Raw genomic sequence first — 22,113 nt, forward strand, 5'->3', positions numbered from 1 at the left:
TTAAATGGTGATCTCAGCATCTAGAAATTAAAACCAGACATTAGCACATGGTATTCTAATCTATAGATCCCAAGGGTACTACTAGTAATAACAATGTAGATATATAAACAGATGATTTGCTTTGGTTTTATCACTAATGTAAACTTTACACAAACTTAAATATTTTAGGAAAAGATTTAGTGCAAGGGAGGGAGGACAAAAGAGTGTCAATCAGACTTTTGTCACTAAAAGCCCATCTATGCAATCCTTTAAATGCTAGCTCAGTCCGTAACTTTTAGAGTAGTCCTATACTGGTTGCTTTTTCCTCTGAATACAAATACCATTGTCCATTGACCAAAAAGCGTATTTGATAGAAAATTATATATTTTCAACCAATTTTCTCCTGAGGACTAAATCTTCTGGGTTTAAAATGAACAGCAAAATAGGCAAAGCTTTTATATACTGCAATATCTATTGGTTTTATTAAGTTACTAACATTCACCATTAATAATATTAAGCAACAACAAAAAAAGTTACCTTTTGAGTTATCTTTACAATAAGAAGTGTTGTTGCTCAGATGAAGATGTAAGACGTGTGTTTTTCCCTTGGTGAAAATATGATGTTGATGGATGTCATTTTCATATAGAAAAGTATTCTGATAATCATGAAATGTGCAACTTTCATGTTTAGGGACAAGCAAAAGAATAGAGTTGAAAGAAATTATATATAAAAAAGTTAAAAGACCCAGCTTATTAAAATAAATACAATAAAACCTTAAGGGAATAGGGTTATTCACATTAATTTAGTATTTGCTTCAATGTACTGTGGACAATTCTAAACTACAAGTAACTAAACAGTATTATGAATTTAAAGGAAATAGGCAACTGGGACAAACCTGATTTAACTACAAATTTTTAATTGACAGTTTCTTGTTAAAAATATTCTGAAATAAGTTTGGTTTCTCATGGTCTTTCTTCTAAAAATGGAGTTATCTTTCAATCTCATCAAGCTCATGAAATCAAGGTTTTATTGCTTAAATAAACTTTTTATTTGTTCATCATGAACTATATGAGTTCAAAAGCCTTATGTGGTATTTATATCTCAATTTTAATGAAGATTACCATGTACAAGCATAATTACAATTGAATAACATTTTCTATGAATGGAATAATATATTTAATAATACTTGATATTTATGTAAGCTCTACATAGTACCACATAAAAACTCATGGATTATACTTAACCAAAAAGGTCGTCTTGTGTCACTTATGATGCTTTATGACTCTTAGAAAAGAAGCTCTATGGGCACCTCCAAACCCAAGATGCAAAACTATTGCCAAACTGTAATCAGAAACTTTCTCTGCCTTGTCTAACATGGAGGTCAAAGCAAAGACTTGTGATAAGATATATAAAAGAATCAAGTTAGAGAGTAGAAATCCATTTCCTTAGGGATATAGTAGTGCATATAAACCTCTTATATACTGACCAGAAGTTTGTCTCCTGCCAAAAGCACATTTGCTGCTAAATATCTGGGTCTATGTGTCCAAACGTGGGGCTTTTCGGGTCTGAGGGCATCACTTAGGCCCACTGCTGCTCCAAAATGCTGACAGGGGCCTAAGGTGATCTGAACATATAAACAAAGAATCGGTGTAGGGGCTACTTAATAGGAACTTCATTCTGCTGTTTACCCAACTTAATGCTTTGTAGTCAAAACATGAAATCCTAGCTAAAGTTTCAACAGCAAAGAGGACTTAGAATAATTTTTAGCATTACTAACAGATACAGCTAGATATTATTTTTATTTGGAAATGACAAAATTCTAAAAAAAATTTACAAGCTGAATCATTATAATTCATTATTTAATTTACCACACAGTAGAATCTACCTAGGAAGTAATCTATAGTTTGGGGGTTTTTCTTGTCTCTCAACTTATTAATGTACCTGTTTTTATTTAGGGTTCATAACAAACTGAAGAAAAATCCAAAGAGTATCTTTGGAGAAAGTAAGGAAGTTCATATGAAATATATGACTTGGGAGGCTATTTCAAATAATAACAATTCCTAAATTCAGAAGCATCTATTAAATAATCCAGATATTAGGTAAGAGTATAAACATATCATTATAGATAATTTTCTAATTACTGAATGCTGATAAATATTAGCAATATTGAACCCAAATTTAAACATGGCTTAAATAAAATATATTCTAACATTAAAGTCACATTTTTTTTATGTTGTGAATTTCTCAAGAGAGAGTTAATTTTTTGTGAGTTTTTAATAAGTATCAAAAGTGAATTAGAAAGATCTTACCTTTGTTGACTGTCTGCATCTGCTAACTCAACTTTATAAGGCACGACATTTCCCGGTTCTTCAAATTCTACTTCATCAGTCTTATTAAACACATGTTGTATAATATTAGTATGTTCAACAAATTTATAATACATTAACCAGCTAATTTGTGCATAATATTTAGAGAATTTTTTTTCTCTCAAAGAAATATCATGAGCTCTCTGACTATATGCCATAGAGCATTAGTTCTAGGAGAACTAAACAAATTCAACAGATATTTGCTGAGGGTTTTTGCTGTGTCAGTACAGTTATCACTACTATCACACCCAGAACCAAATATAACAACTTAGGTTTTATTTTGCAACTACTAAGTGCCAAGTAGATCAGTGACTAAGATGTTTTTCATTCTCTGGCCAGCATGTCATACCATATGCATCAACAATTTAATGAAGAGCACACACAAATACACATGCATGTACGTATTTATTTGTTCAGAATCTTCAATTTATCCAGAGCAGAGATAAAAATGTTGCCAGGCATACACACACACACACACACACACAGCAGAAGCTATTAACCTCAAGAAGAAAGTAGTACTTAAAAAGGTACTTCCTCATTGTAGTCCTTCTCTGTGACAACCATAGTAAGAGGAACATTGAGGACAGTGGGTATACTCAGCTACTAGAGGACTAGAAAGTCAGAAATTCACTGAGTTTATCACAACTTAACCCTTCAGCCTGGAGCTCTAGCTCTGACTGGCTCTAGCTCCAGCTTATGCTACCTGGTGTCTTCTAGAGGTTTGTATTCAATTTATTATTATACTAAATCCCTTAAATCTCTTTTTTTGTGGTGGGCGGGGGTGTATGTGGGCCTCTCACTGGTGTGGCCTCTCCCGCTGCGGAGCACAGGCTCCGGACGTGCAGGCTCTGCAGCCATGGCTCACGAGCCCAGCCGCTCTGCGGCATGTGGGATCTTCCCAGACCCGCGTCCCGTGCATCGGCAGGTGGACTCTCAACCACTGCGCCACCAAGGAAGCCCAGTCCCTTAAATCTTAATACTATTTTTCCTTTAAATAGAAAATATTAAATGACATTCAACAAACTAAATTTATACAAATTTTATTAAATAAATATCATATAATGAGAATAGTCTTTGCTAAAAAGCCTGATAACACAGAGAACTAAATAAAACAAACACTAAACTACATTTCTACAAGTTAAAAGAGTGAAATGTTTTCTCATCTCCCATACTATGACACAATATCAATTTAGCTCACAAATTTACTGTCTACATTAAAATAATAGTCTGCTGTATTCCTGTCAGCATATTTAAATTCAAATACTTGTAAATTTATAATACTTGTTATATACTTGTAAATTTATTGCAACAAGAAATCTTGTTGAAAATAACATGTAGTTGTAACTGTATGTTATGAATTTCCTGTTTGTTAAGTAATATGAGTGGTCATTATGAACTTACATCATCCAGTTCGACTATTTTTAGAGATGGTTCAGGTCTCTCTATGTTTAATTCTTCTACTGGCAGAAAAAGAGCTGGGGGTTGTATTTTGATATCTTCAACTAGAAAATAAGATTAAAAATAATATCATCAAAGCATATACCTTACCTGATAATTCATCTTCAAATAACATAGGCAACAATAGAAGAAGAATGTTCTCCTGTGCATCCACACAAAGGAATAAATACTGTCAATTTTCCCAGTTCAAGTAAAATACACATTTACTTAACATTCGATTTTTAAATGAAACTATTTAAACTAAGGCAAAGTAAATCTAGAGAATGGCAAGGAGAGTGTGCATGATTTTGATCTGGAGGTAAAGTGTACACAGTGCAGTTGAGAATGATACAGTAAGGAAAATGAAAAGCAGATGCTGATTAATGCTCAGTGTATATAATTTGAAATAGTAAATTTGAAAATATCTAATTAAGGCTGAACTAACCATCACTATCTTCATCATTTTCATTCTGAGAACACTGTGCCTCACTACTGGTTTTACACTGAGGTATAAAGGTGTCCAGTAGCATGTTTTGAAGTTGCTCCTGTGGAGTTCTACAAAACAAGAAAGAAGCAATTAAAAGCCTAAAGTACATTATCTGAAATTTCTCCACACAAGATCTTGCTTTATTTCACAAACAAGTGAGTCTAAAAAATTAATAATGAAAACCATAGCCATACCTCTAATTCACAGAAGAAAGGTACAACTGTATAACATAATCTTAATCCACTAAAATAATTTTGTAAAACAAATTAACATCACACAAGGTTTTTAATTTCATATCTTATTGTTTTTCCTTTAGGATGAAAATCAAAGTTATGATAGAATTCGGTATTTTTGCAAAAAACCACATGGAATCCATGAAACATATCACACTGTTTAAAAAGCTAATTTACAAATGTGTGTTGTATCTCACAGACTTGGCATTATGTTGATAAGAGAACTGAAGACATTTTTCTGAACTTCCACCAAGCCAGTTGGGTAATAAAATAGGCTTCCACAATAAGAATGTAAGGTGTTCCGGCTGTAGCATCTATTATCTAATTAACAATGAGGTCTGATGTGGCCTGTCTCACATACAAGGCAATGAAGCACAGGAATTCTTAGAGGTCTTGTGCATTTGGTTCCAAAGGATAGTCCCGAACAATGGGGAAGGGAGTCACTTTTTAACTGCCCTTAAACCGCACAGCTCTTCTAGATTATGCATGCTCACTGAGTGCCCATATAAAAGTCAGGGCCTTCTTAATAATATTAACTGGTGACAATAATACAAAAAATGTACCAGGCTATGTTCTAAACAATTTGGGGTACTGAATCTTAACAGGAATATTAAATAGGTGCTAATATTATCTAAGTTTGATGAGAAAATTAAAGCACAAAGAAGTAAACCAATTTATTCAGTCATTCAGGTAGTAAATGCAGCAACGACAATTTGAACTCAAGCAGTCTGCCTCCCTAAGCCCATGTTCTTAATCATTACTCTATATTGCCTCTCTCACAATTTGCAAAGGTACTAAAAATTTAATGATCTCCTGGCAAACTGTGACTATGTGCATTTCCCCAGTATATGTAATGTATATATCAGAACATTCCAAAATATTTACATATTATCCAGCTTTGAAGAGCATGTCATCTTACATCCATAATTTAATTAAATGATAGAAAATATTAACGAGTAAAGGTCAAAGACAAACTGGCATCTGGTCACCAGAAACCTCTTTCCAGTTTGACATAGATATACTGTACTAAAAATTTAATCACTGATACACATAAATGTACTAATATCCAGATACTCCTTCATGAAGTGAAAACTTACCTAATTTTAGGAGGAAAGCCCTGAACCAAAGACTTAGAGAGTCCAGTTAATAGAGCACTGGAGCTGAAGGGGTCCCTTAGATTATTTATTCCAAACTCAATGTTTTTCAGGTGATAAAATTTGGACCAAGTGAATTAAAGTGATTTGCCCACGAACAAACAACTAGTTAGTCAATAAACTAACTCTACATTCTGGATTGGGACCCTAACACAATTGCTTTGTCAAAAGATCATGCCACATAAATAAAAGATGACATATGCTTTAGAATAGGATTACCTCACCAGATTTTCCTCTTTTAAAATTTAAACAAATATGTATTGAGCATTGACCAATTCATCTGGGGAAACCAAATTGACCAAATCATTCCTGTGATGAGTGGTTCTAACACTGTGAATCAGTGTTAGGCTGTTTGCATCAGAATCACCAGAGAAGATCTTTTTGAATGCAGAGTCTCATACCCATCCTTAGAAACACTGATTTTTAGGTCTGTCTGGGGCCGGGAGGAGAAATCAGCATTCTAAAAACCTCCCCCCATGCTTCTGATGATCAGCTAGAACTGAGAAGTACATATAATAACAAAGAGTAGGGGAACTGCAGTAGAAATACCAGCTAATTTTTAATATCCACCCTTAAAATACTCTAAATCCAAATTGTATGATTTCTTTCATGAAACTTTCCTAGCATTTAAAAGATCCACTAGAAACAAAAGAGAAAATAAACCAGTGGGACTACATCAAACTAAAAAGCATCTGCACAGCAAAGGAGACCATCAACAAAATGAAAAGACAGCCTACCAAATGAGAAGATATTTGCAAATCATATATTTAATAAGGAACTAATATCTAAGTAATATCTAAGATATATAAATCAACAACAAAAAACCTAAAGAACCCAAATAAAAATCGGCAGAGGATCTGAATAGACATTTTTCCAAAGACGACATACAGATGGCCAACAGGCACATGAAAAGATGTTCAACATCACTAATCATCAAGGAAATGCAAATGAAAACCACAATGAGATATCACCTCACACCTGCTAGAATGGTTATCATCACAAAGATAAGAAATAGCAAATGTTGGAGAAGATATGGAGAAAAGGGAACTTTATACACTGTTGGTGGGAATGTAATTTGGTGTAGCCACTATGGAAAACAGTATGGAGATTCCTCAAAAAATTAAGAATAGAACTACCATATGATCTAGCTATTCCATTTCTGGGTATTTATCTGAAGAAAATGAAAATAATAATTTGAAAAGATATATGTACCCCTTTGCAGCTTTATTTACAGTAGCCAGGATATGGAAAAAACCTAAGTGCCCAGCAAAGATGAATGGATAAAAATGTGGTTACACACACACACACACACACACACACACACACTATGGAATACTACTTAGCTATAAGCAAACATAAAATCTTGACATTTGTGACAACATAGATAGACCTTGATAGTATAAGTGAAAAATGTCAGAGAAAGACAAACGATTTCACTCATAAGTGAAATATAAAAAAATCAAAAATAAACAAAACAAAACAAAAACAACCACATTAATACAGAGAACAGATTAGTGGTTACCAGACGGGAAGGGGAGTAGACAAGGGCGAAATGAGTAAAGGTGGTCAACTTCACAGTAACAAATGGAAACTAAACTTTTGGTCGTGAGCAGGTTGCAGTGTATACGTGAGCAGGTTGCAGTGTGAAATATAATCTGCACACATGAAACAGATATATAATGTTATAAACCAATGTTATCTCAACTACAACAAAAAGAACCACTGGAGATATTAAGATTGCTATTAAGGTCTATCAACACTTATATACTGGCAGGTAAAATACAAAAATCATTACTATCCAAATCAGAAAAGTGATATAAAAACAAACGCAATAGAACATATATTCATAAGCCTGTTAAGCCTTTTATAAAATATGACAATTATAGGCAGAAATGAAGTCAGTCATTTAACATTTAACAAAAGTGTTCTTCTTTTACTGTATAGGAAACTCAGTGTGAAGGGCCTTGAAAGGCAGCCACTAAAAAAGATAAGTGACCTTGGGATTACTTTTACATACTAATTCCTAAGCTAGAAAGAGGCAATTGACAGATATACACTACTAAGTTTCACACCTGAAAGACTGTTATGGACATAATTCTTTAAAAGAGATATAGACAACTTGGACAATAGTTACATAGGAATAACCAGAATAGTCTATGTATGAACTTAAAATGCTGCCACGTAAACCACAATGGGATGTAACTACACACCTATTAAAACAACCATCAAAAGAAAAAATAACCTGAGAATACCAGGCACTGGCAAGGATGTGGAGCAACTGGAACTCTCACACATTGCAGAAAAAAATGCAAAACTATTCAGTCACTCTGGAAACAGTTTGGCGGTTTCTCATCAAGATAAACATATATTTACCATATAACTCAGCCATCCTGGTCCAGGTATTTACCCAGGGAATTAAAAACTTATATTCAAACAAAAACCTATATGCAAATGTTTATAATAGATTTAGTCATAATTGCCCAAAACTAGAAACCAGCAGGATGTTGTTTAACAGATGAATGGATAAAATATATACCATGATTATGAAATACTACTCTACCATAAAAAGGAACAGACTTTGATTCACTCAAGAACATGGTTGAATCTTAAATGCATTTTGCTAAATGAAGGATGCAAAAAGCTACATATTTTATGATTTAATTTACATGACATTCAGAAAAAGGCCAATGTATAAGGATGGAAACAGACCAATAGTTGCCATGGGTTGAGGAAGAAGGGTTGACTAAAGAAAGAGGAAGCATGAGAGATTATGGGGTGATGGAACTGTATTCTTCAGTACTGTGGTGAACACATGGCTCTAGGCATTGGCAAAAGCCCATAGAACTGTACACAAGTTTATTCAAATTTTAAAAAGTACTCAGGATATGGGCATACCCCAAAGAATGGTAGAACCACTCTAAAGGAGATGGGAAAGTAATGAGTGCCATGGCCTAAGCAACTCTGGAAAACAAGATTTTAACTGGATACTGTAGAAAGCACTATACACAGTGTACTCTAATTGGTAAATTTGTTTCTCACAGTGATATTAGTTAGAGATTCTGAAACTGCTTTACACATATATTAAGGGTGATAAATTAATAAATATAGATACTGAGAGCCAGGATTCTCACTGCAGGTGAAAGAAACCACAAATAAGCGAAGGGAGAATGTAAATGAACCAGTTGATGTTGGTTTGGATGTATGAATATGAACTCATGTTTACTTTAATAGATATCCAGGTAGACAGGTACAGAAGTAAATTTAGTTGTGTGTGTATCCTGGGTTAGTATATATACATGTATCTCCTAGATGTTCTCTGAGAAAACCTAGGATCTGTGACTCCTGAGTAGCAAGGTGCACACCTAAGTTGAGATCTTGGTTTCTGAATAACAGTCTCCAGTAAAAGGAATCAGGTTTCCTTGGAAAAATGATTCCCGGGTTAGGATAGGAAAATTAATCTCAGGAGCTAGAAAAATAAAGAGATGTTCAATGCAAACCAACCAACAAACCAAAAATGGCAAGAACGTATTGAAAGGAGCAAGAAGTCAACCCGAAAGAGCTCTCAATGATCAAAGCAGGAACTTGAGTCAAAAAATAAATGACAATCGTATTGGCTATTAATCCACAATAAAATAAATATCCATGAGTCCACATAAATAAACAATTGAATAAATAAACCAAAGTGGGAAAAGAGATATTCTTCCTTGAAGAATTCCAATTAATAAATGTAGAAGGAATAGAGGAAATAGAAAATCCCCACTAGAGCAGCAGAGTAATAACTGCTACAGGCAAAATCCACTGACAAATGCTAAAATTAGTAGATGAAAGTTTAAATAAAAACAGAATTTTGCATCATCTCAAAGTATCTCCCCTAAAATATTTATTACTATGATGTGATTAAGTCCCCCCCCACCCAATTCATATGTTAAAATTCTAACACTCAGTGTGATGGTATTAAGAGATGAGGCCTTTGGGAGGTGATCAGGTCATGAAGGCAGAGTTCCCACATGGGATTAGCACCTTTATAGAAGAGGCCCACGAGAACCCTGTGAAGACACCATGAAAAGATTTCTCCTACAAACCAGGAAGCAGGCCATCACCAAACTCTGAATCTGCTGGTATCTTGATCTGGGACTTCCTAACCGCAGGAACACTGAGAAATAAATGTTTGTTTTTTATAAGCCGCCCAGTCTATGGTATTCTGTTATAACATCCCAAATGGACAAAGACAGAAATGGGTACCAGAAGTGGGGTGCTGCTATAAAATTCCTTAAAATGTGAAAGCAGCTTTGGAGCTGGCTAATTAGTAAAGGCTGGAAGAGGTCTGAAGTTCATGCTAGGAAAAGGCTACATTGCTATTAATAGACCTTTAAAGACAATTCTGGTAAGGGATCAAAAAAAAGAGAGAGCTGTAGAAAAAGTTTCAATAGTCTTAAAGAATACCAAAGTAATCCTGAATAGAATGTCAGTAGTAATATGGATGGTAAATGCCATTTTGATGAGGTATTAGATGGAAGTAAGGAACAATTTATCATACAGTGGAGGAAAGGCAATCCTTGCTAATAAAGTGGCAAAGAGCTTAGCTGAATTGCATTCATGTCCTAGTGTTTTATGGAAGGTAGAACTTGTGAGTAATGAAATTAGACATATGGCTGAGGCAATTTCTAAGCAAAGTGTTGAAGGAGAGGCCTGGTTTCTCATGACTGCTCATAACAAAATGCAAGGAAGAGAGAAATGAATTAAAGACAGAATTAATCAAAAGAGAAGCAAAACTTAAAGATTTGGAACATTCTCAGCCTATTTATATTTATATTGAAAAGTATGACACAACCTATACAGGAGAGAATAGGAAGTATATGGCCAAAGGATCATCTCACAGAGAGATCAGTTAGCCATCTAAACAGAAGATATGACCTATTATCCAAGACAATGGAAGAATGATCCTGAAGGCAATTCAGAAATCATCAGGGCTATCTCTCCCATCACAGAGAGCCCCCATTAGAGCAACAGCCCAGTAAATCCCTGGGGGCAAGGCTGCCCTTGTGACCCCACACTAGAACAGCCACACAATTCAAGCCCAGGGGAGTCACAGGCATGTCACCGAGTTCAGAGTCATCTTAGGAATGGGGCCACTCAAAGCCACAGGGCAGAACCAACCAGAGCCTTGGGGGCCCAGCCCCTGCCAGGCAAAGCTCAGGGCAGAACTGCTGCCTCAGTGTGTCCAGAAGTGGGGCTTCTATCCCAGTGGGTCTGGACAGCAGAGGATACTCTCAAGATTTAAGGTCTAATAGCATTTGCCTCATTAGTTTCAGACTTGCTCAGGACCTGTTATTTCTTTTTTATTTCCAATGTCTCCCTTTTAGAATGGGAATATCTATCCTATGGCTGTCCCACTTTTGTATTTTGGAAGCACAGAACATGTTTGATTTCATACATTCACAGTTAGAGAGCAATTTGTCTCAGAATGAATCATACATTGAATCTCACCCATATCTGATTTAGATGATACTTAGATAAGACTTTAGAATTAAGACTTTAGAATTTTGAGTTGACGATGGAAGGAGTTAAGACTTTTGGAGCTATTGGGATAGAATGAACATATTTTGCATGTGAGCAGCACATAAACTGGTGGAGGGTAAGGAGCAGAAAGCTCTCTTCTGAATGTTTGTGTCCCCACAAAATTCATATGTTGAAATTCTAACCTCCAAGCTGATGGTATTAGGTGGTGAGCCTTTGGGAGGTGATTAGATCAAGAGGGTAGCACCCCCATGAATGGGATTAGTCTCTCCCCAAGAGAGAACTCTAACCCCTTCTGCCCTGTGAGGACACAGTGAGAAGACAGCCCTCTATAAACCAGGATGCTGGGTCTCTCCAGTCACCAAGTCTGCTGGCACCTTGATCTTGGACTTCCCACCCCTAAGAACTGTGAAAAATAAATGTGTGTTGTTTATAAGCCACCCAGTCTATGGTACTCTGACAGCTTGAACAGACCACAATGTTAATTATGAAAGGAAAAGAGTGGTTTTGCAGCAGGGAACCTTGGTGAGTACCACATTAACCATGTGTTCAAGGTTAACATCCAGGTGATGAGATATACTGATAGTATGATCGGGTGATATCATGAGAAGGGTACATCCTCTCTGTGGCATTCTTCCTCAAAATGCACAACCTCAATCTAATTATGAAAAAACACCAGATAGACCCACACTGAGTATATTCTATGAAATACCCAGCAAGTACTCATGTCCAGGTCATGAAGACAAGGGAAGACTGAGGAATTGCAATGGATAAGAAGATAGGACAAAACTGCAATGTGAGATCCTGAATTGAATCCTGAAACAGAATAAGGACATTAGTGACAAAAACTGGTGAAATCCAAATAAAGTGTGTAGTTTAGTGATTTATATTGTACTAATGTTAATTTCTTGGTGTTGATACACGCACTATGATTATATAAGATGTTACCATTAGAAAAGCTGAATGAATGGCAAGTGGAAATTCTTCATGTTGTTTTGCAACTCTTGATTGCATGTCTTATTTCAAAATTAAAAAAAAAATTAAAAGAAAAGAAATCTGCCCATGAAAAACAGTTGAAGGGGTGTGGGGGCAGATGGTAACCTGTCAAACAGAAGCTTCAAGGGAGTCATGAGGGTGATTTTTAAAAATATGAAGGGATACCATGAAGAGAAGAAATTCAATTTGCTCAGTATTGGTTTAATTGGTAGAATTAGGACCAAGTTAGCAATTAGTCAGAAAAAATTACAGCTCACTAGGAGATATCATAGGAAGCAGAATGTTCCAAGGATGGAGTGGGCCATCTCGGGAGATGGTTTTGTACGGAACCATACTGGAAGTGAAGCAAGGGCTCAAAAACCACTCCTCAGGTACATTCTAGACAGGTTTTGTAACACCCTGCTCCTCAAAACGTGGTTCAGAGACTAGCATTATGCACGGCAGTATCACATGGGAGCTATCAGAAATTCAGAAATGCAAGATCTCAGGCTCTACCCATACCTACTGAAGAAGAATCTGTATTTTGCCATAGTCTCTAGCTGATTCATAGGCACAATGAAGTGTGAGTAGCACTGCTGTAGGGCAAACTGAGCCCATGGCCTTTAAAGGTGCCTCCCAATGTGGTTCTTATATTATGGTAAAATTATGAATGACTCCAACATGTACTCAGTCATCATTTTGGTTTGATATTCAACTTTTAAACCATTTACGAAATGCTACATCTAATGATATGGTCTTTGAATAAAATATATTTGAATACTATTAATAAAACTATAAAATCAAAGGTCTGCTTAACTTAAAAGTAACTTAAGAAGTAACTTAAAAGTTTCTGAAGAGTACAGCCTCAAAAATTATCTCTCCAAAGTAAGCTTTCATTTATCACGTTATTTTTGCTATTATTTTTAAATTCTTTACCATATTTGTGCCTTGTTTCCCACGTACACATTTCCATTTCTCAAGGCAAACCCTAAATCAATCACACATTACATACATAAATAGAATTAAAATTCTTATCAGAATGGTAGAAGCTTCACAGGGGTTTAATATTGCTTTAAAATTATTTATGCAAATGTGAAGTGCATAAATAACATTGCTACAAAAAAGCATGTCACACACGGATCGTAAATAGCTTTTACATTTCTTATTAATAATGCAAAAAATCAGAAAATACCTTCTGTATTTTTTAAGCCATAATTTTTCCATGTAGGATAGACTGTCTTCTTTAAATTCAATCCTAAGTGGTTCTGTCCAAATTCTCAGATTAGTTTGTACTTCACATTCTTCTAATGACTCTATAAAAATAAACATAATATGCATAATTAAGGTAACCTAGTCTACAAATTACCACATCTTCTCTCAAGATATAGAACTCACCATTTTGGAGGCAAATGTGCTTTGACATTTGTCTGTATAATCAATAGTTCTAAGCTTAAATGATGCAAAAGTGTTAAATATTGATGATTTATTATATTACTGTATAGATAGTTTTCTTCAATAATTTCTTGAAATGAAAAACATCTTATGATTCACAAGGTTGTTTAAAGCAACTAATTATTTTACACGATAAAGATAAATACAAATAGATTCATTATATATTCCATAAACGCACACACACATAAAGGTATGTGTTAGAGCCACTGACAATAATATTTACACATTATGGGAAACAGAAAATAAATAACTCAAAATGGCACCTGGAGGAGACAACTGTCCTCATGAATTTATATCTACATGGCAACTTACTTCCAGATGCTTAAGATGTTTCTGAAGTACTACTAAATTAAAACCACCATTCAAAGATATTTAAAACTGATGGAGATTTCTGGGAAAGAAAGCAGCATAAATAGAGTTACTAGTCTCTCCACCCTCCTAGATATTAGCCCTCTCTCCATAGTGACCACAACAGGAGGAAAAATGTGGGAGAAGATAGAGAAGTAGTGAAGAGGGGAACAATTATTTTTTTATAGACGGAAACTAGAGAATAATCCCAAGCTCATACTGCAGCCTTTAATAAATAGCTTTTAGAAACAGCCAAATGCCAGCAATAGAAATAAACCAAAAGAATGTAAGTCATCCACTCCTATTCTTCCCAAAGTGTACAGCAGTGTTGAAGAAAGCAACTGGAGGATGTTCTGAGAACCACCATCAGATCGCATGAACTGAAAGAGTAGGAGTCAAGGACAAGAGCAAGTCATAGAAAAAAGGAGAGCCCTCCACTGTGAGTCCTCCTTTTCATAAGAAAACAAAATATTTCTCGGCAGGGAAACTGAAAGAGAAAAAAAATGAGCACTCACTTTTTTTTCTGTCCAGGTCATGGAGAAGAGTCACTTGGCTTGAGAGATAACCCCCAAGTCTAGAAGAGTGATGAGGAGGAAGGAGATGAAGCAGCTGACCTGTGACCCACTCTTCTCCCATCACCAATGGCACGTTCCCAGGAAATAAAGATGGCAGGTGGCCTGGGTTAACGTGCTTGTGAATATGCTAATAACTAGACTTTCTGGCAAATAGATTAATGATATTTTCTAGAACGAGAGTCTTTAGCTACATAATTCATTCAGCAGGATAACCTTTGTTTCAAATTGCTTACATAAAACAAATAGAACATGTGGATTCATGAGTCATGTCTCCCTGAACAATGCCACACAAGCTATGGAACTGAGGTTTTGGTTTGCTCCCTTGTTTAATGGTTCCCTAGCTACCTTTTGTGTGAAGTTGTGTAAGACGTCCCATTGTTCATATTGAAGGGATGATGGGTATTTTCCTTAATAGACAATGCTTTTAAAAGTCTTAAGGTAAATTTGCCCAAGGTATTTAAGGAACAGCCAGGAGGCCAGTGTGGCTGAAACAGAACAAGCCAGGGAGAGAGTAATAGGAAGTTAGATCACAGAGACAGGGACTTCAGATTACATTGAACCTTCTAGGCCATTGTAAGTATTTGCCTTTCACACTGAAGGAAATGAAATTTTACAGTTCACTAAAATGTAATCAAGTTAGAAATCAATAACAGAAATCACTAGAACACTTGAAGATTCAAAGCTAATGGCCAAGAAACACAGGAAAACATACTCAATGTCATTTGTAATGAGGTACACAAATGAAATATACAATTTCATCTCTATCAGACCAGCAAAAATTTTTAAAAACTGACAGTTAAAGTGTTGGTGATAATGGGAAGCAGCCAAACCATTTATATACTGCAGAGAGGAGTATAAAGTAACACAAATACTTTGGTAAAAAAATTCAGGTTTACCTAGTATAGTTAAAGACACAGACACCCTATGACCCAGCTATTCTGCTCCCAGGAAGAGACACCTAGAAATGTGTACATATGTGTATTAGGAGACCTGTGCAAGAATATTCAAAACAGCAGTGTTTGCTGGGTAGGGTTAAGAGAATAAGTGATGTTGAAGCACTCAGAAACTAAAACTAATGGAATGCTGTTACCAACCCTAGGCTTGAGAGGACCAAGTAGAAGAAATTTGTAAGAAGTCATTGAAAGCAAGGGCTGTGGATGAAAGGTCATCTAAGTGCTGCTCTGTAACATAAGTAGAAAATGCAGTCACTGCAAAATCTCAGCACATCAAGGAAAGGAAAAGTAAGTACCTCTACCTCTTTCTTGCCCCAAATGGGAGTCAACCTAAACAAACATCAATATTTAAACAGGTAAACAGTGGTGTAGTCATATAAAGAAGACTTTTAAGCATAAGACACTTAAGCAGGGAAAATGAATGAAATACAACTATGCACATCTTTATGGGTAAATCTCAGTAAATTATGTTGAATAAGTTAAACAGGTTGAAAAAGAGTACATATACTAGTTTTCCATTTACACAATGTTTAAATACATGCAAATTTAACAATATATTGTTTAGAGATACACACATGCAGTAAACTGCAAGGAAATCAAGGGAATGAAAAAATACAAATCCAGGCTAGTGATAATCACTTAGAGGGGAGGGAAGAGGAAGAGAACAGGTTCTTATTGTTTTGTTTTTCTCCATAAGGTATGTAAATTTTATAAATGTTCTTTTTATCTACTTAATATCTTAGGGGAAGGAAAATATTTACGAACACATACATATAATATACACGCACATAAACAATCACATTTATAATACTCTGAGGCAAAATAAAATCACATATTATAACAGAAGTCCTCATCTTAATGATTTCTCCATGGCAACCACACTGTTGACCTCATTTCTTTACTTAAAAACACTGTCCTCCATGGGTTTTTATGATAATACACTTCACCAACTTTCCTCCTATATCTATGCCACTCTTTGTCTTGTTTGTAGCCTTGTCTTTCCAAGCCACTAAATGTAATTCCTCTCTAGATTGTTGTGCTACAACCTTGCTCTCTGAGGTCCAGCCATGCACATCTACCTTCAGTTCCATTAACACAATATGCTCTCTTCATCATGGAGCCTTTGTACATTCTAATTTGTCTCCACTCTCCAGCTCATTTTCTAGACTTCAATTTGAATCTTGGCTTCTTAGAAATCCCTTTTTAATTATCAATCAGGGTACTGACAGGAAAGAAAAAACTCAAAGGGGTAATTTGAAGAAGATCAAATGAAGGAACTAACTTATAATCATGTTAAGGTTAAGGGAACAAGTGATGTTGAAGCACTCAGAGACTAAAAATAGTGGAGAGCTGTTACTAACCCTAGGCTTGAGAGGACAAAGTAAGGCAAGTGTTGTAAGTAGTCATGGAAAGCAATGGCTGTGGATGAAAGGTCATCTGAGTGGAGCTAATGATATATGCAGACAAAGCAGTAACTGCAAAATCTCAGCACATAAAGGAGAGGGAGAGTGAATACCTCTACCTCTTTCTTCTCACCCTTCAGTGTTCTGCTAGTGTCTCCAACTGGTCAAACCCAGCCAGAAGCCAGAAAACAAGGGAGTTCACGTGATGCAGCCTCTAAGGATCAACCTCTAGGGGCACAGAGTAGGGCAGAAATGGGAAAGAACGGATCTGGAGAGACAGAGTCTTCTTAGTTTGCATCTAAGCATCCATTTGTCTGTCTGTCTCTTCCTCTGAAAACCAAACCAAACCAAACAAAACTAACTCATGTCTGAAGCACAGGGAACACAAAGTTCTAGAGCCACTATGTATCACAGGGAGATTTCAATTTAGTGATACTCCCAACTAAATTTAAATGTTAGATACCAGTAGTATGTGTCATATTATGTATCAGGAAAAAGAGAGGTGAAAAAAACCCCAATTACTCATAAATAAATAAAACTTAGCTGCCATGGTTCTTCATTTTGTAGTTGGTTTTGAAGCCTACCTTGATTTGTTTACCATAGTTTCCTTCTCTCACCACCCATTCTGTTTACCTTACTGTCTGCCAACCCCTTTTACCTGGTAGAGTGACTAAAATCTTCATTCTCAAAAGATTCAAGACCATAGAAGCCCTCTTTTCATTGTCTTGCCACATTTTTCCAATGAACATTATTACTGGACACAGAAAAATTAAGTATGCCACTGAATGGTTTGCAGATGAAGTCTATCTTTTCTTTATTGTATGATAACAATCTAATTGTTCCTTCATACTTGTGCTCAAACAACATGGTCAGTACAGTGACCCTTCCTGGCTATTAACTCAGTGCTGATGAGCCCCAAATGGCAGTGGGTAGTCTCAGCTTCCTGTTTAATGGAAGTTTTGCCAGAGTTTCATGTAATATAGAGCCCCTTGTAGGAAAAGCACCCCAAACTCACAAGATGTTGTTTCTCAGCTGGAACCCATACTGAACCTTCAGCAGGCCATTCCACAAAACTATCAAGCTAGCTGGATAGTGCTGCACATGGTAAGATGAGTGAATTCCATGAGTATGAGCCTATTCCTATACCTTTTTCATAATAAAATGAGTGTCTTGATCTAAGACACTCATTGTGTAAGACATCACAGTGACAAATAAAGCTTCTGCTGGCAGATACACTACAGGAAGAGAAGGCAAATCCTTTTCTGAAATATGTAGCTTTTCCCATGAGGAAAAATTACTGCCCTACCCATGATGGAAAGGGTCCAATATAATCATTCTGTAACAGATACTCCCTGTTCACAAAATCCACTTAGCATCATGCCATCAATCTAATGGGCAAACATTATCTTCTGTGCAATAGCAAGACAATCAAGGTTCTTTGGGACTATATAATGCTAGAAAGCTGGAGAGTTAATGTAGGTCTGAAGCAAGACTGTGAAGGTATACTATAACCTCTGCCATATGATATCAAACTATCTCTGACTATATTTATTAATAGAAATAGAAAAGAATAAATTTGTCAAGGAGCAGTAAACTATAGCCCTTGGGCCAAATCTGGCCTACTGCTTTTGTATGGCTTTCAAGCTACATATTTTAATGGCTGAAAAAAAAATCAAAAGAAGGATAATATATTGTGACATGTGAAAATTATGTAAAATTCAAATTTGTATCCATAAACAGGGTTTTATTCGAAAATAGTCACACTCGTTTGTTTATATATTGTCTTTCATGATACAGTGGCAGAGTTGTATGGCTCTTCTGAATAGCCCTCAAAGCTTAAAATATTTACTATCTGTCACTTTACAGAAAAATCAACCCCTAGGCTAGGTCAATAGCTGTCTCCATCCTCCAACCATGGAGAATGTGTTGGTTTTCTCCAGCAAAGACACTACATCCAGAAAAGCAACTGTGACCTGTATCATCATCGGATCAAGTTTACTCTAATCTGTAGTTATTTTCCAAAATCATTGGCTTTTGTACCAAATAACTAAGTTAAATGGAAATATAATAAAAAGCAGTATTCCTGCATCTTTCAGGTCTTTGATGCTGGCATTAATCTTTGCAATCCCCAGGTATTGTTTCTGGCATGGTATTTTATTAGCATGGACATTGCAAGGGAGGGAGACAGTTCTAGGGTCTTCTACTTACGTACTACCATAACAACCTTCATGCCACAGGTCAGACCATCAACATAGGCATTATTCCTGTTACTAAGTATATCTGTTCCCAAGAATCAAGACTGGGAAAATAACCACATAATGGTCCCACAGTCCCAATGCACTATGAGACAGAATAAAGACAAGATTCTATCTATCATTCCACTTCCATAAATCTCTAAGACTGACTGGTGGATTATGGTGGTACTTAGGGTCTCCAGGGTCTCTAACTGTCAGTTCAGACCCAGAATCTAATAACCCCTCTGAAGGTCTGGGCATTGCCTTTCCTCAGTGCATGTTTATCCTGGTAAATAGCCATAAGTTCTGTAGTGAAAGTTTAGAGGAAGATTCATAGTGTACCCTGTGACCACACTACAAAATCCTGCAAAGGGACCCAGACTCTACCTCAAGGGGCTTCAGATTTGTGGTCTGGCTTAGGGCTGAGAACTTTATAATAAACTCTGAATCCCCAGTATGGTAGCTCAAGTTGGGTCTCTGTGCATCAGGATGGAAATTTTCTACTCAGATAGGAAAAACAGGAGTCTACACAAACTTTTTAATTCTTATATACTCCAATTAGCACCACAGATCTCTGTGAATTGAAACAATTTAATTACTAGCCTTCCTTGCCCCTTATTTTGGTAATTTTTCCACTATAACTTTGATAATTATATGCCAACATCTGGCCTCTACTATTCCAGGTTTCCATGATTCCTTTGAAATCAGGCAGTTCAATTCCATTTAAGCATCTTTATCCACAATCTTCAGCCTATAGAGGAAAGCTACAACATATCAGTTCTTCTATTATTTTTAAATACTATGTCTTCAAAGTGGACAATCAAAAAGGTATTTCTATAGAAGACTTAATCCTTTTCAGTGTAAAAAAGTAAAAAATACATCAAAATGTGAAAGCACAAATAAAAGAGCACATAAAATAACATAGTCAATGAGAGTTATGTTGATGTACATGCTAATACAGGGTATACAAATAAAGTCTTGGAAGTATTAACAAAATTGATGTATCATGAACAAATGTAGGAAAAATATTTGAAAGAAAGAACATTATTTAGTAAAAAATCAGATTTTAATTGGGAATAAGGTGTGTGATATCTTGACATTAGGAATTACACTATGTTACAAAAGAGGACTAATCAGGAGAGGTCCTTCACTGGGAAAAAATGAAATAAAAATCATAAAATTGAATGCTGTTAACTAAGTTACATGATTTAAGTTTATTATCTAATATTTTATTTTTAATGAAAAAAAATTGTAAGCCTCAACAAGATTCTGAGTAATAAATTAATAAATTGAATACTTCTAAAGGTATGATTTCCCTCAAAAGGTACTGGGAAACAAAGAAAAGATACTGTACACTTCGGTCATCCAGATCTTCAATGTCTAGAATATGGGTGTGAAAATTACCAAGGAAAAATAAAAACAAATATTTCTTCAAAAAGAAAGAAAAACAAAAGACAAATTAATTATCCCCCTGAACTTCACAGCAGTCCCTGAAATATATTTCTCAAGACACATACAGGAAAATTCTCTATTCCTCTCATCTCAGAGATCCTCCTGTTTTATGTGTTGTAATTACAGTTCAATAAAGGAATAGTTGTTCTGACAAAACTTTCTGCTAGAAGAGGAGCAGAGAGTCTAATTCTCTATTCATTTGATAGCCTGAATTTACGTAGGAAACAAAGGCAAATATATCCCCAATGCCCAATTCAGGAGGTTATAAATATTAAACCACTAAACCAATGGTCATAGAGTGACTACTCCTTTGAAGAGTTATATCAAACTACTATCCCAATGTTTCAGTGTTTCTGAACACTGCATTTATATTCACGGAGAATGGAGATAAAATAAATTCAGCTTTATTTTAAAGCATTCATTTTATTATAAAAAAAAAAAAGCGGTACCTGGTTTTGCTGCATGTAACTTCTGTTTCTCATTGTCATCATTATGCCCAGTTCTCCACTGATTTAGAACTTCTTGAAAGGATTGGGCAGAAGCTTCTTCAACAAATGGCCCTTCACACAAGAGCCTGTCTCTTGGATTTGCACATTCTTCTTTTTTTGTTGTTGAAAGTTCTACCTAAAACAATTAATAGTGTATCTAAGTATGCTATACTAAATGTTCTGTATCTTACAATACAGGTAGCATTAATTACTGAGCATTGTGAATCACACATTATTTTTAAACTTAGAATAGAATGTTTTTAAGTTGTACTTATTTATGTGCTTTACTGATTTCTTTAAAACTATAGACAGTTTTAAACGGTCTCTTCAGAAAGTACTAAAACTAGAGCCTACAGGACTGAGGGTTTAGCATTATGTTATCCACCAGTGTTTTCCCTGGAAAGCAGTGATAGCCTTGTATCTAATCCTACTTCTCCAGTCGCCTGTTCCCTGCAACCTCCCCACAGCAGAAAGAACAGTTTCTTAACATGTAAATCTGATGTCACTTCTCTGCTCCAAACCCTCCAATGACTCTCTGTGAAACCCTCTGTTCCTACTAGGACTTACAAGGCTGTACACAACCTTGTACCCCCCCTGCCTTTCACTTCACTTCCTTTAATTCTCCCCTTCATTCAATCTGCTCCAGCTAAACTTATCTTCTTTCAGTTCTAGGAACCCATCAAGCATATTCCACTCGAGGGCCTTGTGCTAGCTATATCCAATGCCTGGAATGGTCCCTCTTCATATCTTCACACAGCCATTCCACTCATTTAATTCGGCCTTGGCTCAAACGTCACCTACTCAGAGAATAGGTGATGACGCTACTGATGACCCTAAAAACAAAGTCCCTTTCTCCCCAACTTTCCAATCCCTTATCTGTTTTATTTTTCTCTCAATAACTTATCTCCATGGGAATTTACTCTACATGTTTGTTTATTGCTGGTCTCTCCCCATTAGAATGTAATAGGATCAGGAATGTTGTCTGTTTCCTCAGTGCCAAGAGTAGCGCCTGGCACAAAGTAGGTGCTCATTAAAAGTTAGCTGAATGAATGGACAAATT

The 22,113-nt window shown here is 35.8% G+C and overlaps 1 protein-coding gene across 1 annotated transcript in view; it reads right to left on the reverse strand.

Moving 5' to 3' along the window:
* ZBBX (zinc finger B-box domain containing) overlaps positions 1-22,113 on the reverse strand; it is a 110,317-nt gene that overhangs the window by 23,626 nt on the left and 64,578 nt on the right. Inside the window, exons 9-14 of the mRNA XM_081235840.1 lie at positions 21,015-21,189; positions 13,341-13,461; positions 4,228-4,337; positions 3,747-3,847; positions 2,289-2,368; positions 517-656 (exon numbers count right to left, since the gene is read on the reverse strand). Of these exons, the coding sequence (XP_081091966.1) occupies positions 517-656; positions 2,289-2,368; positions 3,747-3,847; positions 4,228-4,337; positions 13,341-13,461; positions 21,015-21,189 (727 nt within the window). The remainder of the gene's footprint in view (positions 1-516; positions 657-2,288; positions 2,369-3,746; positions 3,848-4,227; positions 4,338-13,340; positions 13,462-21,014; positions 21,190-22,113) is intronic.

The sequence above is a fragment of the Mesoplodon bidens genome, assembly GCF_964165515.1.
Source record: "Mesoplodon bidens genome assembly, chromosome: 5".
In the NCBI taxonomy this organism is placed as follows: Eukaryota; Metazoa; Chordata; class Mammalia; order Artiodactyla; family Ziphiidae; genus Mesoplodon; species Mesoplodon bidens.